Genomic DNA, 19,073 nt, shown 5'->3' with positions numbered 1-19,073 from the left:
TAGCCTTGTTAGGCACTCAGAAAGGATTCTTCTCTGTAAAAGCAGAAAGCTGTGTTAATGGGAAAATAAATAAATAGAGGGAATAGGAGTGGATGCAGATGATCCAAGGGGTTTAAGGTGGGCAGAAGCTGCCTGCTGAGTGTGTCCCTTGCTGGGCATGGAGTGAACCCAGTGCCTAGTTGCTGTGCTGGGTCCTGTTGTCCTGAGAAGGAAGACATCCATCAGAGCAGGGAGGTTTGCTTCTCAGCTGTGGGGTCTGCAATTCTTCTGCTCTTTGTATGCTGGAAGAATGGGAAATGGATCCTGATGAGCACTGCTACTTCTGACTTATCTGTGTCCTCTAAATGCTTGAAATTGTTAAGGACTGGGGAAAGAAAGCCTCTTGTCCGACTGCCAGCAGCACTGAAAGGGCCCTCTATATTACCTCGTAGTTTATAATTTCACAGGTCTTTCTGTCTGAGTTTACCAGCAGGCAGAGTGGCTGTAGGGAGCATGGAAACAGTAACAGCACAGACACAGCTTGCTCGTGCTTGTGTGTGAGCACACACCTGGATCAGAATGTCTGTGCAAGGTGCTAAAGCAGAAGTTTATGCAGAGTGTATCTGTGTGGAAGAATATCTTGTGCTAGTAAACACCAGTTTGTTCTCTCTTCCATGGATGCACACAAATGCTTTTCATGGCATCGTATCAATATGGCTAAGGGTGAATATTCCTGCTAATCAAGATGAGAAAAGATATGGAAACACATAAAAGAGGGAGATTACACATTCCTGTAAAGCCTTCAAAGATGAATTCGTGCACTGGCATACAAATACACAGGGGGAAAGGGATGTACCCAAACACATCAATGGGGAGTTATACCCACAGAGAGCCCAGCAGACCCCCTTCTTTTTTGGATGGCTGTTTAATGCTTTTGCAGTGATAATTAATGCCCTGTTTGGGCGTTAGGTCTCATGACTTGCTGTGGCTTTCAAAGTCCTTCTGCAATTTGAAATCTGCAGTGAACAAAAGTGTTGTGAAGGATTGGAAGAGAAACAAAATAGGTCCTGCACTGCAGTCAGAGGATGCATTGGAGTCTGCAGAGTGAGATGTGCCCAGGGCTCTCCATCGTCATTGTCAGGGGCCTCAATACCTTCCACCCAAGAGAGGCACCCATCTCCAGTACCTCACCCCTTTTGCAGCCATGGGAAGGGGACCTTGGGTAGGCAGATCTTTCTCAAAAGAGGAAACTTTATATATTTTTTTTTTTTTGGATGGCTCTGTGCTGCTTGGGTATAAGAAGGATGGAAGAGAGCCTCAAAAGCCACCTGTGAGGCAGGCAATGTTGTTAGAAGCTGGGGTGGAGGTGGGCAGGGTTGTGTCTGGGAGCAGACAGAAGGGTGTTGGAGGTGGAACTGGAAGGGGAAGTGGATCCTGATGAGGGATGTGACTGAGCAATGGAGAAGTGGAGCAAAAGGAACTAGGTGAGGTGTGTGCAATGAGTGGCTGTGGCAAGAGGTGGTGAATGGAGAAAAATAACAATATGAGACCCAGTCTGAAAGGAAGGGCTGGAAGTCTGAAGGACTGGATGGATACAGAGAGGTGAGAAGGGAAAGAGAAGATCGTATTCATGCAGGAGAATGAGGAATACATCTCTCTGGGAGTCTGAACATGCGTGAGAGGTGGAAAGAGACCACAGACCATCTGCAGAGAGTACAGGCTTTTCTTTGCCATCAGCAGTGAACATCGTGCTTTGCCAATGGAGAGGGTGACTTCTAGCTTCTTTTCTAGGATGAGATCATTCACTGGATTCCCACCAAGAAATCAGCACTCACTTCCACATACAGTTCAAACCTGCTGAGGGCATCTGTGCTGATTATCACTGTAGATGAGTCTCCAGGAATGCCGAGGGGCTGATTGTTCAGAGTGCTGAAGTCTGGCTACTTGTAGGTAGATAGGAAAGTAAATAAATGGAAGAATGTAGATCTTGGTCAATGATCACCTGTCTGTGCTGGAAGGGCTCTTCACCAGAGTCAGGAGTGCTGGAAATCTTCAAAACTGGAAGAGTGCAGAAGTCAGTGAGAAGAGATGGCCTAAAGGAGCCAAAGAGGTGGGAAGTGGAGGCTCTGGTTTAGCACTAGTGTCACTCCCAAGATGGGGTAGCTGTGTTGGATGGCTGCTGGCCATGGCCCGTCCCTGGTGATTCAGATCTGGAGATATGGGGGAGGCTGGAAGCTCCAGCAGAAAGAAGCAGAAAAATGCCCTGCAGCACTTCCTGGGAAGGTGTGTGGGCTCAGAGTAGATACTCAGAGAAATGGGTATGGGAGTTGGGTGTCCAACTCTGAAGAGCTTGAGGCTGCAGTGCTATGTGGTCCAGGGCCAGCTGCCTTCCCTGGGCAATCAGCTTATATCAGGCTGGAGGGGAGCAGAGGCAAAGCAAGGATGCACAGAGCTAGGCACCAGCTGTGGCTGGCAGCAGGGCCAACCTGCAGGCTTGTGGCTTGGGTTGAGGACTCTGACTGCTGCCCTCCATCAGAGTGGTGGGAGGATTCACAGCTGTCTGGATCCAGCTTTAGTATGGTGTAACAGTGACTGGGACCAAAGGGGCTGTGCAAGGACGGGCTGAGCCCATGGAGGGTGTGGAACAACTTAGGAGGAGAGGAAACTTGGCAGGTTAACCAGGAACCTACTTGTGTGTGTGTGCACAAGTGTGCTAAGTATGGTTCTGCCATGTGGTTTCTGTTGTCTGCACAAAAGGGAAAGATTTTTTTGATCTTCCTCCTAGAAGGAAAGAAGACTTTGAAAAGCACTGGCAGATGGGAAGCCAAAGCAGGGGGAAAATTCATTCATTTTTTTCTTCCCTCAGATCCTTTGGCACCCTTGTGGAAGGAGCCCTTTGCAGAGGGGGTCTTGCCCCCGTCCATCTGCCAACCCATTCCTCCTTGGGTTAGCTTAGGAGCTCCCAAGATGGATCAACTAGGAAGCCAGGCTTCTCAGCCCTGGCAGCTCAAGGCTGGCCATTCCCCAGCGATTCAACCATTCCTCCTCTCAGAGCAGAACATGCCCTGACACCTTTGCCATGAACTGAATTGCGTTCAGGAGCCTGGGTTTGCCCACACATGTTAAAGGTATGGCTGGAGGCAAAAAGAAAGGAAGGCTCCAGTGCAGAGGAAAAAGGGAGCCATTAGCAGAGCCTGGAGCTGAGCGCTTGCACCCCGTGATGGTGAGGAAGGCAACCTGGCTATGCCAGCAGTGGGAACCCCAGAAGAGTTCCTTCCCATCCAACATTTGGCTTATTAAGCCAGGACTCATCATTCTTGGGTGGATGACCCATCCCAAAGATGCTGATTCCATCAGCCAGGGACTTCCTGCTGTGGCACTGCAGCTGCTTGGGGTGATGGTGATGAGGTCTGGAGTAAAGGGAGAAGGGCTAGGTGCTGTGCTGTGGGCTGAGCATAGTGACACTGGAGCATCAGAGCTGCTTGGTAACCAGGTTTTCAGGTGTGAAACGTGCTGGGCACTTTCACCCTGCCAGTTTTTAGGCAGAGAGGCAGTTGAGGAGAGAGGGGCTTGGGCTTCTCCAAATCTCATTCATTCTTTGCACTACTGAGGGGGGGTATTATCTTGGTGCTCCTTCCAGCTTGCCTGCAGTATGCCAGGATCTCCAGGGAAGTGAGCTTCCCCAGCCAGGGAAGAAGTTTGCCAGCACTGGTTTGAGAGCATTTGAATGCACAGGCCCTGTGTTATGGTTAATGTGTGAGGGATGTGGGCATCTGCCTCTGAGGGGTGAACTGTAGTCCTCCAGATTTGCCCTCTGATTATTGCAGCATGTTTCTTCCTGCCACAGGTAGCTCATCAAATGCCAGCTGCTGGCTTGAGGAGCGGGATGCAAACAAGGCATGCAAGTAACATGCTCCAGCATCCAGTGTGTGCTCTGAATAGCTGTACAGGAAGAGGAAGTGTTCCTGTGGAACAGGGTAGAGGCTCACCTGCGTGTGGGTAGTGCTCAGGATAGGGAACAGCTGTTTGAAGGGCATGAAAATCTGCACTGTGGCTTCATCCTGCAGCTGGATCCCAGGTAGTGAAAGACCACCTGATGTGATACAGTGAGGATTTCATTGGAGCACCGTGACCAAGAGGAAATGAGGAATCCCACAGGATACTCTGCTCAAGCCCAGGCAGCCAGTCCATGACTGTGGTGTAATTCATCTAGGATGATGGCAGGACCAAAGCCTGCCTTGACCCATCTCTACACCCAGCAGCAGATGCTTCAGGGAGAGAGGTTGTGGCAAAAGTAAAGAGGTTACCACAGCCTCCATCAGTGTCCAGCTCAGGTGCTTGCAGGCCAGTGTTACTCATGTGGGGACACGAGCACTGAGGAAGGCTTGGCATAGCATGTGGGGAATTTTGGTCCCAAACCCAATAGCAACAAAGCTCCTGAACTTGGGCAGCAAAGGTGATCAGTGAGATGTTCAGGCAAGAAATAACGAGATCTGCATAGTCGCTCTGGTCCAATTGAAGCAGTGATCAAAAGGAATACGAAATTAAAAAAAAATGTAGGGAATGCACATGAAGATGTGGCCTGGGGCAAGTCATTTCTGCAGAAACACTGAATCAGAGTTTCTGTGATTGTTGGATGTGCAACACTAAAGCTGAAGGAAAGTGGGTTTAATTGAGAAGTGGCCATGAGATATGTGGGAGGCCATGAAATAAAACAGTGTGTAACTTCTCTGAGTGAGTGGTTGGGCAGTGGCACAGCTGCCCAGAGAGGTGATGGATCACCGTGCCTGGAGATGTTCGAGGAATGTGGAGATGTGGCACTGAGGGATGTGCTCAGTGGGCAGAGCTGGTGGCAGGTGGATTGTTGGACTTATGATCTTTCCAGCCTTAATGATTCTGTGATTCTGTGTGGTCAGTGCAGACACTGTAATCCCCTACACAAATAATTACCTGCTGTGCCACTGCTTTGCACCGGAGCAGCTGGGAGGCAGCATTAACCCAGCTCCTGTTCACACTTGTGTCCTGCCTCTGTCTGCTCTGAGCTTGGAGGAACAAAACATCTTTGAGCTTCAATGCCCCATTGAATCAAGCAATAACTAACCAGTAGGTCCAGGAATTTGAGGGAGAGAGTCAGGCACTCCCCCTCCAGGTCTGAAAGGCTTTCCTCATGCATTCTTTCTGCTGGAAGCACAGCTGTTACTCCCCTCCCACCCTCTCTGATGAATGCAGGCAGGAGGATGCTCAGTGCACTGCTCTGTGGCACTGCCCTGAGGACTGCAACCAACCCATGAAGTGAATGAGCTCTGTCTGTGAGTGCTCGGCAGCACTTGAGCCAGATGGTGCTTGTGTCATGCTGCCTTCAGATCCAGAGCTTGACGTTATTTTTCTGTTCTCTTTTTTTCCTGTGTTTGCAAACCATGTCCTCAGTCAGCACTAACCACAGGGAGAATTTCCACGTGGAAAGTACAGCCGTGTTCCTTTACTGCTGAGCAGGCTCTGAAAGGCTCAATTTCAGCTCTAACAGGGAGATGGCTGTTCTCATCCACCGTCTGGGTCTGCAAGTTTAAAAAGGCCAGTTTATTCCTCAAGTCCTGATTTAACCCCAGGTATGGCGTTTGCCCCAAGGCAGTGAAATTCCAGCAACCTGATACTTCAGGCTGTGAGCTTCTAAGGGTTAAGAGCTGCCCTGCTGCAACCTTCTGTGGTGGCTTTGATGCTGCCTTGCAGCCAGGACAGCTGTGCTGAGTTGGATCCTTTGGGCTCTGCCAAACTGCTGGGACATGAGCATCATCCCCTCAGATGGGACACAGCCCTGGAGACGGATCCTTTCTTCTCCTTGAGCTGTGATAACTGGTTTTGCTGATGGAGCTGCTGACTTACCAGCTGGCTGGGATGCCTTCTGTTGCATGAGAGCTGTGGCTGGAAGGAGTGCAGCTGCATCTTGGTGGAGCAGGAGGAGTTCCTGGCTGAGCAGGCAGCCATCTCCACCTGCATGCTGATCCTACAGCACCTGTCTGAGTGTGTTCTGCTAAGGGATGAGATGCACAGGGATGTCATGGCCTCTTTGCCATGTGAATATTTTTAGCCTGTGCAATTGCCAGTGTTTTTTTTTCTACTGTTGTGCCTTTTCACTTTTCCCGGCAGCTGGCACATCAGTTTGTAGGAGAATCTGTTTAGGTTTCCCATCATTACGCTTCACTTTTCCCAGCAGGAGTGTCGCTTATCCCAGGCACAACTATTCGGCAATTACTTAGCGCCTCCCAAAGTCCTCTGTTAACGTTGCACTCTGCAAAGCTCCCTCCCGTGTGCCGCAGTCCTTGCAGTTCTTCTCAGCCTTGACATAAAGCGTGGCACTGAGCCCATCTTCCTCCCCAGAATGTAATTTTCACATTGACGCCTTCTTGGAGATGGTTGAGGGAACCGGCCATTCTTCATAGGTATTCCAAATCACAGAATGGATTGATTTCACAGAATGGAAAAGACTCCTAAGATCCTCAGTCCATCCCACCATGCCCACTGATGGCATCCCTCAGTGCCACATCTCCACAGTTCTCAAACATCCCCTGGGCAGCTGTGCCACTGCATCACTACTCTTTCTGGGAAGACATTTCCCCTAATATCCAACCTGAATCTCTCCTAGCACAGCTTAAGGTCATTCCCTTTTGTCCTATTGCTATCTTGATGAAGACCCTGAATATTCAGCATCTTTGGAGTCCTGGAGGTCAAACCTGAGATATGTGGAAGTGTTGTTTCTGTGGGATCCATGTGCTGCCCTCCTCCCAGTTTGGGGTGGGAAGAAACAGAGGAACACTGCAAGCTCGTTCTGCGTTGGTGTTTCAAATCAGTACTTTTTTATTACAGAGACTTGTTGGATTGCTCACACTGTGGCAGAAATGTAATAATATAAGGCACAGGGAACATTCAGAGGTCAGAAAGAGTACTCAGCCTGTGACACTTAATCACCCCTTCACTCCCATCAGAACTCTTTCCATAAAGCAAAATCCAAATACTTTCTCCCTTCCCACCCATCCCTCAACCCACAAATCCTCATCAAGAGGAAACAGTGCACAGTGTGTCTGTGTGTGTGTGGCACACGCAGCTCCCCTGGAAGAACAGGGCTGGGATTTAAGGATGACCAAAGCAGAGGTGGGATGTGCTTGAGGACACCGTGATGTGGGACAGCTGAGTGCCTTATCTCAGCTGCAGCAGGACCACAAGAGCCAGGCCAGCCACCAGCACCCACGTCTGCACCGCATCGCACCTTACAGAACACAACTGCAGTAAGACTGGTGAGTAATGGTAAAGCATGAAGCACTTTCAAACCTTTATTTTTCAAGGGGGGTTTACAGGATGGGATGTATTTGTTTCATTTGGTTGTTTTTTTTTCATTATTTTTTGTGTGCTTCCCCACTTGTTTCTTGGATTAGCCCTTTGTTTTGGTGCCTAGTGATTGTTAAATTCAAGCCCTGGGAATGAAACTTATGAGGGGGGAAGGGGACCAAAAAGCAAAATGACATCCTGCCTTTCTATGCCTTCCTCAGCTCTCCCCATACCACGAGCCGGGTGGCCACAATGTCACCTGCAGCTGCTCTGCTCAGAAAGCCCCATTTCCCACATCTTCTGACTCTGCCTTCCCTGTGGGCAGTCTGTGCTGTTAGTCAGGAGTTAACAGGAGTCGGTCTGAGAGCGGATACAGAGATGGAGCAGATATTTAGGACAGGAACAGGGTTGGTCAATTGTGAAGACACATTGGAGAGAGAGAGAGAGGAGAGTGAGAGCAGGTGGAAGTAGCTGGTGGGTAATCTAGTGGTAACAGGTTAGCTATGAAGGACTGTTATTTCTCTTAGCACCCATACTACATACGTTTAGACCTATATTAGCACCTTGTTCCCAGGGAAAACAAAACAAAAAAGCGATTCAAAAACCGAAGGAAGTGGGAAGGTTAAAACAAGACAAAGTTGGCAGTAGAGAGGAGGAAGCTGGGGCTTTAGATCACCAGATCCTTGTCTATGTCCTCTGTGGAAGGAAAAGAGAGAATTGAAGTTAGAGGACAATGCTGCCCTGCAGGGGTCACTCCTGCACCCCCACTTCTCCCCTGCATTCCACTCCCAGGAACCGTTGCTTCATCCCAATGGGGGCTTTTAGAAGGGGTCTGCAGGCAGGTACTTACGCTCCTTAATGCCAAAGCAGCTGGCCCATTCCTCCAGGGCGATGTACTTGTCGTTGTCCAAGTCGCAGGCCTCAAAGAAGCGGGTGGTGCAGTGCTCCATGGGGATGAGTGGGGCACGGAGCGGGGCCAGCTCAGTGTGGGACAGGTACCTGCCAAGGTCACATACTGTCAGCATCTTGCTGCTGGCTGTGGGAGCCAGAGTGGGACCCCAGCCCTCACTTTGTTTTGAACTCCTAGAGGTGTTCCAGGCCAGGTTGGACGGGGCTCTGGGCAGCCTGGTCTAGTATTAAACGGGGAGGTTGGCGCCCCTGTATGTGGCAGGGGGGTTGGAGATTCGTTGAGGTCCCTCCCAACTGTGGTCATTCTGTGATTCTGCCAGTGCCCTCCCAGCATCCACTACTGAGCACTGTCATGGATGTGTGTCTGGTTATGCAGCCAGCTGTGCTAGTCATTAAAGAGCCTGTGATGGAGGTGCTCACTGGCTGCTCCCTCCATGGGGCTGTGTGTGCAATCGCTCCCAGACACATGTCCAGCTCACAGCTAAGCCAGCAGCTGCTCTTTCAGCTGTTGAAATTATCCCTGTGGTCTTTGGGTGGAGGTGTTTTAGGGAACTGTCACCCAGCAGTAAATCTGAGCATGCTGAAACTCCACTCAAGAGAGATGGGAGCAGCAGGACCCTCTTTCTGCAGCAGAGCTGTTGGCAGAAGGTGAGGCTGCCTCTTCCCTAGCTTCACCCCAGCCCTTGCCAGATGTGCTCAGCTCTTGTTCTCCATCACACTCTTGTCACGCCTCCAGCTTGCTGTAACTCCTGCTGCCACCAAACCACCTTGGGCAGGGAGAGGTGCCAAGAGCCCATCCTACTCTGCCAATGCTCACCCATCGATGGGGTGCTGGTCCAGCTGCCCAAACTGCCAGTGCACGGGGAAGATGTACATGTTGTAGTTCTTCTCAAAGTCGCGGGCCAGCAGCTCCACAGTGTGGTCACCGGCCTCCAGGCGCTTCTCATTCTCGTGGATCTTCTTCACCTGTCGTAGGGGAGATGGGGGGCATTTGTCAGTGGGGCTGCACGTGGGGTGCCAGCATTTTGAGGGAGAGCTCTCTGGGTGCATGGAGAAAGTTGCAGGGTTTAGTTCGGTGTTTGGGAACGATGCAGTGGTTTTGGTGCACAGGTGTGTGTGGGGTTGCCCCCCCTGGGCTCTGTTGGTAGGGTGAGCTCCTGGGTTCCCTCCCCAAGCCCTCACCTTGAGCTTCTGCTTCTCAGTCAGCAGGTTGTTGTCCTCATCACGCTCATACAGGGTGATCAGTACATTCTTCAGCCAGTCCCGCATGCGCAGGGGGAACTCTGTCAGCTCAGTGTCCAGGCAGGCAGGGATGACTGGAAGCCACACACAGCGGTCAGCATCCTCCCTCCCTCTCCCTGAACCCACATAGACTTCTGCTTAAACCCTGGTCTAAGGGGCTGTGCTCAGGTTAGCCGTCCTTTTGACTAAGGCAAGGATCCCACTTACATTTGCAGGGCCCAATGTAGTCCAGGTGCAGCTTGTGTCCCTTCTTGGTTCCCTCCAAGGTGCACTTGGTGGCAAAGAAGTGGCAGGAGGAGTCATAGGTCTTGTTGTCGGTGCCGCAGACCTGCACAGGATGGGGAGATGCTGTGTGAGAGCCTCCAGAAGAGGCACGACTTCTTCCTTGGGGTGGACAAGGGGACCTGCCACCTCTGGAGCCAGCTGTGCCCCTTGGGGTGTCCCTTCCTGCTCCCACCCATCACCCAACTTCTTGCCCTCACCTTCTCAAAGACGCCGGAGGTGGCTGGGCAGCTGGAGGGGTCCTGGCACACACACATGGGTGAGTTGTTGTCGTCCACCTCGCACACCTTGCCGTGCTTGCAGTGATGGTTCTGGCAGGGATCTGGGACAAACCAGGAGTGATGTCAGAACCTGCCCTGTGCTCTCCCTTGGGAAACAGATCCTATCCTTTGGGCTTTTTCTGGGCTTCTTTGGAGTGACTGTGTGTCTCCTATCCCAGGAAGGGATGGCATCTCCACTTGCTGGAGGGCAAAAGCTGTGGGGCATGGGGAGAGTGACTCACTCTCTGCGACGATCTCCTCTACGTCTTCTGTAGGCTCCTCAAACTCTCCCACCTCCACCTGGACAGGATTGGCCCCTACAGGCTCCTGCAAAAGAGGGCATTGTGTCCATGGGGTGTGCACAGCCCCCACTGCCCTGTGCTTTAGAGATGCTTTGGAAGAGCTGATGCAAGAACTTCTTCCAGGCAAACATTGATACCTGGAGGAAGAAACCTGAGAAACATCACTCATTTCCACTATGGGGAATTTCCACAGCACAAGGGAGAGCACCCCAAGGAAAGCTTTCCAAGCCTTTTGCTCTTCCCAGGGCACTGTGTGCCATGAGGGATGGGTGATGGGGGGAAGCGCAGTCACCTACCTCTGTGGTGAGGTCTTCAATCACCTCCGTCTCATCAGGCAGAGCCTCTTGCTGCAGGGAAAAAGGACCATGAGCTGGGGGTCTTTGGGGACAATGATCCCAAGGTGGTCACACCCTGGGGCAGGTGGCAAGGTCACCTTTGGATTTCTACCTCCCCATCCTTTGGGGACTATAGGAGAGCGTGAAGCTGCTCTGTCCTTCCTGTGGCGGGAGCGGGGTCCCAGTTTTATTCATTGTAAAAGAGAATCCCCGTTGGATGCATCGGGAGTCGCATACATCCCTGTTAGGTGCAGCAGGGAGGGAGGCTCCATTACTCACCGGAGCTGCCAGGGCTTTGCCTGCCAGGCAGAGGAGGAAGAAAATCCAGGCTCTCATCTTTCAGCAAACCCTGAATAAAGGAGAGGAAGAGGAGGGATGAGCAATGAGGGCACTGGAGCTCCCTGTGCCTCTCAGCTCCATGCTGAGCTCACAGCTGGCAGTAAGACATGCAGAGAAGGGTGCTTGCTCTATTTCCTGCCTTGTCTGGTTAATCCTGCAGCTCCACATGCTGGCTTTTCTGGCTGAAACCTTAGGCCAAATACTGTTTCCAAGACAAATTCTTTTTATTTTGCAAAGTGAGAAGGTGAGGGTTTAGACTTCCATCACTCTCCAGGATGCATTAGAAGAATTGCACAAAGCTGTTCACCTTTCCCTCACAGGAACTATTTCAGACCAAAAAAAAAAAGCTAAAAGCCGCTGCTGAGAGTCCCAAGAACAGGCAGTGAAAGTCTCCATGATTTTGTTTGTCATTCAAAGAAAGTGGAGGAAGGCAAGAGGGAACAGAGGGGCAGGCTGCTTGAAGATTAAATCTCTTAGAAAAATGCTTCCCACTTGGACTCTGTAGGGGTGGCAGGGATCAGGCATCCATCTCTAGCACCCCAAATGCTGGAGTTTCTGCTATGCTTTCTCTCTTTCCTGCTCAGACCTGAAGGTCCCAAACTGGCTTGGAGGGCTACGATGTGATCTGGGAGGAGAGCTGCAGCTGTGAGCTCACCCTGTGTGCTCCCTGCTTCCTGTTTGGCAGGATGAAGCACCTCAGCTGGGTGCTGGATATGCCAGCAGCATCCCATGCTCCCCAGTGAGGTACCTGCTCCTTCTGCCCACTGAGGTGATGCTTCCACCACCACTGAACTCAGTTCTCCAGCTGTGGCTCCCTTTACTCCCCCTGTGTGGATGTGGCTGGGGGCAGCCCTCTGCCTTTATTTGCTTAATAGGCTGTTGAGGGCCCTGCCTGGACCTGACTGAAATGGCTGGCTCTGCCCTCCTGGTGAGGTGGTTTTTGGGAGAGGAGGTGGAAAAGTACTGAATGTAGCCATTTCCTCCCCTGCTGCCGTCCCCTGGCTTGTAAGGGCTGCTCCTGGGCTTCTCCCAAGGGGCTTGTTTGCCTTGGAAGGTTCTCTGAGGTTCAGTGATGCTCTGTGGGCAGAGCCCAGCCTGGAGGAGAGGCCATGGCATGTGCACGTGGAAGAAGAACCCAAACCAGACCAAGGCCCTCTCAGATCATTTCCCCAAGCTCCTAAAGCACTGAGTTTCAAAGTCTGGGCACGCAGTGAACTGGGGTCAGGGAATTACATGCTTGTTAGGAGCCAGCAGACAGCTGGAGCTGCCGGTGTTGTGTTTGGAGGAAGAAGGAGCATGAAGGAGTCTGAGCAAACAACTTGCCGAGCCGTCCCATGCCAGAGATAGGAAAACAAGTTTATTTGAAAAACAACATCTTCCTGGAGTCAGAGGCTGCACACAGAGGACGTTGCAGTATTTGTGAGACCCTGACTGTTTTGCAAGGGCACAGCCTTTCCTGAATATCTGATGGCCAGAACTCCTGAAATAACAGCACAGGAGCCTTTGACGTTGCTCTGGCAGAAGAGCATGGCTCACTGTGCAAGTCAATGCGTCCCTCCATGTGGGCCTGCCATGGTTCTGCTATCCAAGAGGATGCTACCAGCCAACAGGTACCAACGGGAGGCAGTGCTTTCTAAGAAGCCAGAACCTCCTGGGCATAGGGAATATGCCAGGCAGAAAGTGTTCTGTGCCAATGATGGCACTTGAGGGCTGGCGCAGGTGTGGCGTTGGCACAGCAGCAAGGCTGCTCCCTGGTAGCTGGAACCATGATGAGCTCAGAGCTGCATGCAGGGGCTGTGGAGCAATATTCCCTCTGCTCTGACTGGGTTTTACGTGGGGAGCAAGGAGGAGGTCACAGTGCATTGTCCTCATGGCCCAGACAACACTTGACCCTACTTGCATCCTAAGAGAGGCCTTCATCTCCCAGCTGCTGTGTAAACACGTTCTTGTGGCTCCCATAAATGCCTCTTGATGGGTCTGCTCAGTCCTAGATGTCTCCTCCCATCCCACCAGAGTGCTTCTGTGGGTGGAGGAGGACAGGGGATGGAGGAACCTGGTCCATGTGGCACTGACCATGGCCAGGGTTGCATAAGCCCCACGGGATGCCACGTTAGCGTGGGGAGGAGCCTCCTCCCGGCCACTTTGACAGCTCCTCCCTGAGGCACAGGACAGGCAAGGACCCCAGGCCCACTGCAGAGGGTCCCCTCACACACTGTGGGCTCGCAGGGCCGAGAGAAATTCCCTCCAGGCCATGCACATGCTTACAAACATCCTCCCCACCACATCTCCCCATGCAGTCACTGAAGGCACGGACACCCATGGCTGCACTATTAGCCCATAAACCTTGCAAACAGTTATTGAGGTGCTGCGACTGCATTTATCAGGGTGAGAGCCCTCGTGCCAGCGCAGCTGTGTGCTGGCCTGAAGCTGTCACAGCTTGCCTTGTTGCAAATTGCATCCAGTTAAAGCAGCACCAAGAGAAGAGCACAGATGAGCCACTTGCAGGCTGCACTTGGGAAGAGGAAGCAATGCAGCTTTTGGCTGTCCTGCCTGAGCTTCTCCTTTTGCTGGAGTGCCGCGCCAGGTGCAAGCGGGTCCCTCCGGCTCCCGGGGAGCACAGAAAGCTGATCTCTCACTGATGCGCAGCTCCACAAAGCAGAAAGCAAAGAAACCCCCCCCAACACCCCGCTAAATACGCTGCAAAAATGCGAACCATCTTCAAAGCATTCCCCGGGCTCGCCCTGCCACAGCCGCTGCGGCGATAACAGCCCCGACATCCATCCGAGCAGCGGACCCAGGAGGAGTTTCCATGGGAGCCGACATTCCTCCGGGGCTGAGTCATGGAAGAGCAGAGGGCTGAGGAAGGAGGGGCTTGCAGAAAGCTTGAAAAGTTTATTTCTGCTCTTCCCCCTCCCATCACCGCCCGCATCCCGGCTCCTGCCGATGTGGCAGACAATAGCCGGGCTGCAGCAGCTGCGCACTACGCGACAGCTTTTAATTTCCACGTAAAACCCATCCGGCCCACCCTGTCGGGCTGCCGCGGTTTATTGTTGTCCTTGGAGGGGATGGCGGAGCGTTTCGGGCTGTTCCGAGCGCCCGGTGCTTCGCTCACCTCCCCGGTGCCCCCGATTTCACCGCAGCTCAAAAGCGCTGCGTTTCTCTGTGCTGGGAGCTGAGCTCCCGTCCCGCTCGGTGCGCTCCGTCGGGGGCACAAAGAACCGAGTTTAAGGCTGAACGTCACCGCACCCAGAGGTCGGCTGCTGCCTTTAAAGGAAGAGAGCCCTGGGCTTTTCTGCGTGGACGGGGGTTGAGGCTGACTGATTCCAAGCCATCAAAGCTAAGCCAAAAAAGAAAACAGCTTTGTCCTTCCTCCCCCGCCTCTCCCTCCGACAGTTGAGCAGCTGGAGCTAAGCAGCCAGCAGGACCTGGAAAGGTTTCGAAATCTGCTCGGAACAGAAAGCTGAGTGTCTCGTTTTGTTGTTTTCGCAGGAGAAAACGAGAGCGGCCGCACTGAGATAAAGCCGAGAGCTCTTTTGTTCGTCCCCCCAGATATCCCGGTGAGTAACATCGCTGCCTCAGCCCGGACTGCGCACACTGGGGCCGATTTGCTGCAGGTCGGTTATTCTAATAGGCCCCTTCTAACTCGGGATATACTGTGTGTCCTGACCTCGGTAGGGAAATAACCCACAGCCCAGAGAGGAGAAAGGGGTAAGGTCCGGTAATTAGGGGTGGCCAGGTGACACTAAAGCCGGGGGTCTGGCGGTGAAACTGAGCGACAGTTTAAGAGCTGAGATGCTGCAAAGAGAAGCGAGAAAAGAGGCAGGAGGGGTCCCCAAAGGCATCGCACGGCGGTGGTCGGGGCTGAGTGTCACGGGGAGGGGGGGGGGAAGGAGCGGGGCTCTGGCCGTACCTCGTAGTCCTGAGCAGGGCTGGGGGAACTCCGGGAGCTGGGAAGGACTGGAGGAGTCTGCAGGTTTTAGAAGGAGGCAGCAGGAAGGCAAAGTGTGGGCTGGGTTTCCTCTCCTCCTCCTCCTCCTCCTCCTCCTCCTCGCTATCTTTCCAAATCGGTCCCTTCCTCTCCCTCTCCCCGCGGTGGGCTGTCCCAGCTCCAAGTGCGGGCAGAGGCGCGGCCCGGAGCGCAGGGCAAAGCTGAGAAGTCAAACGGACGGAGGGGCTGAAGGGGACCCTGAACCCCCTACGCACATTGCTGAGATGAATGTATCAGTTCTCTGGGAGGAAAACCGTGTCCCTGCTCGGTCTGTGCAGCTTCCAGAACCGTGGCTTGCATTAAAGCATGAAATGCTGTTGTTTTGCAATAGTTTGGTCTCTGAACTGGTGCGTTCTGTTCTCAGGAGGGTGCAGAAGAAAGGAGAAGGGGCATTGCTCCTCTGTTCTCTGCTGCCATAAGGAAATGCCTTGTGGGAAGGAGGAGGAAGACATGATCCCCTTTTTCTAGAGTGCAGAGTGTCATGGCATGTCTGAGACATTCTCCCAGGGGGCACAGAAGTGCTCAGCTGGGAGAAAAAGCAAAACCCCCATCCTGGAAATTTGCAGGCCAGTTCAGTCTGATATCACTCGGTATTCTGACCTTGCAGCCCATAACTCAGCCTGAGCAGCTGCCCAGCCAGAGGCAGCCAAACAGCCAAACCTTTCAGGGCTGTTTTGCACTTCTGTTCTTCCTGCTTAGGATGAAGTCCCCAGCACCCCTCTCCTTGCTTTTCACCACAATAGACAGCATGGCCATGGTGCTGCACTGCAAAGCAAAAGCAGCAGCTAAGAAGGGAGGCTGTTGGTTGCTGGAGTTTGGGTGTCCCTGAAGAGTGTCTCTGCTCCCGGTGCTGGCTCCTGGCTCTACTGAGTGCCTGATACTCTGTGATTTATATTGTCAGCACAGCCCTCACAGCACTTCTGCTGCATGTGAAAGGAGCAGATATCAGCACAAACATCCGTATGGCCAAAGGGAAGCAAAAGATAAACAGAACAAAAAGGAAAAGGCAAGGGAAAAAAGAGATTGTGGTGGGGGCTGTGTCACCACTGCCACTTCCCATTGAGATGAGGAACATCTGCAGTCGGGATCCTGGGAAGGTGAGAGGGAAGACCCCTGTATGTGGCTGCATGCTGCCTAAAAGCCTTTCCTGGATGCTGTGTGGATGCTGCTGCCGCCCTCATGGACATCCCAAAAGGGAAACACCTCTGTGCCCATGGAGGTCACTTGGTGACGGTGTCTGATGCCACGTGGGTCCTTCTAATAGGAACAAGCACACCTGGAGCACCTTTTGCTCCTCAGCTCAGTGTCACTCATGGGTTCTATGGCTCCAGACGTCACATATCCCCAGGATCCAAGTTTCATTTGGCTGATCCACGCCCGAGGAGTTGAATGCTCTCTGTGCTGGATTAGTCACGGCTCGCATTGAAGTCATACAGCTGTTGGTAGTTCTGTGGAGGAAGGAAAAAAAAAAAAAAAAAAGAGAAAACAGGAAAAAAATTTTAGGGGGGGGGAAAAAAAAAAAAAGCAAGAGAAAAAAAACCACGTTTTTGTAACTGACAACGTGGCAATTGCTCAGTGCGCTTTAGTGCAGCCCAAAGCTAAGCTCTCTTCTAATAGCTCAGACAAATGGCAGTGCCAGGAAGATAATTATAACAGGGATCAGGCATTTCTTTACATACGTGGCGGCTTAAACCCTGGGTTTGGGAGAAAGCAATGAGAAGCCTGGTGCAGCAGTGCAGCCACTTCTGGAAATAGGGTGGCATGAGGAGTCGTGATGTTCTCCTGGTTATGGGGAAGAATGGGACCCCCAGTGTGGGGCACACTGCCCAGCCTGAGAGGATGACAGGGATTGGGAGGCAGAGCTGGAGCAACTGGCTGGCTCTGTGACCTCAGGCTTTAAGGAGCTGTAGAAATGATGGAGAGCTTGCAAAAAAAGAGCCCTCTCTGCATTCACAAGGTTTAGCAGGGCTGTTGGAGATGAGATGTCAGGCTGCCAAGAGAAAGTGTGGACCTCACACATCTTGAGGATCATCAAATGTATCTGAAGCTCAGGTGCCAGGCAGAAGGTGGCCCAGGGTTCTCATCATCTTTGCAGTGCATGTGGTGTTTTGCCCAGCTCCTGGTCCTGCTTGGTGCTTCCTGCACCCCACGGCACCCTGACACTCCACTGGAAATGCAAGCAAGAGCAGAGTACGTGGGTCTTGACCTCAGCTTGCAGCAAAGCCAAGAGGTTTGCAGGCTGAGGGCTGAACTCGAGATAACCCCAGTTCCAAATCCAAATTTCTTCATCCTCCTGGAAGCCCCTTGGGCAGATCTGGGCTGGAGCAGTGCAGGGAACCCTGGCGCTCACCAGGAGGTGAACAAATCTACTCTAAGGGAAGGAGAGAAAATTGAGTGGTGAAATACGAAGGGGTTCATAACCCTGCAGTCACAGACCTGCTGATGGAGCAGTCTTCCCTGCTCTCAGCTCTGGGAGGAAGAGCAAAGAGTAGGAAAGGAAGAACTTTCCAAGGAGTGTTTTTGGAGAGGAGTGCTCCTGCATTTATCGCTGGTGGATGCTACTGCCAAACAACAAACCCAAAGTGCACACATATAGGCAGGGTGCCCTGGGATGTCTGTGAGAATGTTGCTCACTGAGATGTCATTGATCACCGTGCAGTGAGCTCAGGACACACAGCTGTGAGCTGCAGCCATGGGGTGCAGTGGGGAAGGATGGAGTGGGAGGGGAAGATGAGTGAATGAGCGAGTGTGGAGCACTGCTTCTCCCAGCATCTCTTCCAGTGCCTGTTCCTGGAGGGCTGTGCAAGAGGGTGACACAGGTGAGCAGGCACTGGCTCTGCTTGAGGCAGATGGAGAGAGAAGAGTGGCTGTCACTGCAGATTTTCAGCCGGAGGGCTGTGGGAGGGGAGGAGAAGCCCAGCTGTGCGTGGCTCTGCAGTGAGTCACAGCCCGGCAGCAGCTCCATGTTCCCGCTGTGTGCGTGGGCTCCTCCATGGGAAAGAGCCTTCACCCTTTGCTCAGTGTGTCCCTGCATGAGCCCAGCATCTCCAGTATCCGAAGGGCCTCGTTGCCTTTCCTAAAAGGACTTCCTTGCTGCAAGGGGCTGTTCTGCATTTCTTCATGAACACGGGAGTGCTGTGTGCCTGGGCTGTGGGGTGAAGACTCAGCCCAGCTTCTTGGCTCTGGTACATGTGATGTGCAGAATGTGCCACAAAGCTTCTGAGAATAGTGCAGTGAATGCTGGAGGCTGCAGGCAGCCCCACCTTGCTTCAAGTGTTTGCCTAAGGTGCACTCCTGAATCCTTCTGGGGCTGACAGGTGCAGCTTGGCAGCTCCTGAAGCTACAAATAGAGCTACTTGAGGAAATACACATGAATCCACCTTCCAGCCCCTGGGACACAGAGCAAAGGAGGCTGGTGGGCTGCAGGGCAGCTCCTTGGCATGGAAATGCAGCAGAGAGCTCCCAAAGGCTTGAACACTTGAAGGGCTCAGGAAGGTCTCTGGATCAGCTGCCTCTACTCTGGCACTCCAATGGGGCTCAGCAGGGCACGTGGTGAGTGCTGGAGTACCCCAGGAGCATGCACATACTCTGGGAATGTGCAGCTTTCAATCTGTTGCTCTGACACTTTCTGCTGGAGCCAAGCTCACTTCAGGACAAGCCCTGGCTTGAGGTGTCCCAGATGATCGTGCTGGGCTGCCAGATGCAGGAAGCTTCATAAACCTCCTCAAGCAGGAGACAAAACGGAGTTGGTTTTGGCAGGACATATTTGGGAGGATCTTGTGCAGAGGGAAAAAGGAGTCACAGGTGGGCTCAGAAATGAGCAAGGGTGGCGTAGGGGAGACAGGAAGAGATGCTTTCTGACAGCAGGGCTGTCATCTGTCCCGAGCTGATTTGTAAGGGTTTCACTTTTCAGCATGAAAGAAACCAGAGAGGACACTGGCTGAAAACACAGCAGGATGCTGTGTTCTGCATATGAGGGCATATGCAGAAAATACCTCATCACTGCTCCAGTGTGATGAGTTCTGGGGAGCTCAGTTTAGCCCTGAAACCTGTTTGCTTCCCTTTGAAAACCACTGCCCAGCTCGGCTGGGTTTGGCAGCAGTACTGGGGCTGTAGG

At 52.6% G+C, this 19,073-nt stretch overlaps 1 protein-coding gene across 1 annotated transcript; it reads right to left on the bottom strand.

The window, feature by feature from the left end:
- Positions 1–7,273: 7,273 nt before the first annotated feature.
- On the bottom strand, positions 7,274–14,984 carry SPARC (secreted protein acidic and cysteine rich). Its single transcript, XM_042826428.1, has 10 exons — positions 14,879–14,984; positions 10,909–10,978; positions 10,591–10,641; positions 10,235–10,319; positions 9,933–10,054; positions 9,658–9,778; positions 9,391–9,524; positions 9,026–9,174; positions 8,150–8,298; positions 7,274–7,995 (listed from the first exon to the last, which is right to left on the bottom strand). The coding sequence occupies exons 2-10, from the start codon at positions 10,963–10,965 to the stop codon at positions 7,967–7,969; spliced, it is 897 nt and encodes a 298-aa protein (XP_042682362.1). The 5' UTR covers positions 10,966–10,978; positions 14,879–14,984; the 3' UTR covers positions 7,274–7,966.
- Positions 14,985–19,073: the final 4,089 nt, after the last annotated feature.

Source organism: Centrocercus urophasianus, unplaced genomic scaffold (assembly GCF_019232065.1).
Source record: "Centrocercus urophasianus isolate 14NV4802_14NV808 unplaced genomic scaffold, USGS_Curo_1.0 seq_26, whole genome shotgun sequence".
NCBI lineage: Eukaryota > Metazoa > Chordata > Aves > Galliformes > Phasianidae > Centrocercus > Centrocercus urophasianus.
This window is presented reverse-complemented; position numbering and strand designations above follow the sequence as displayed.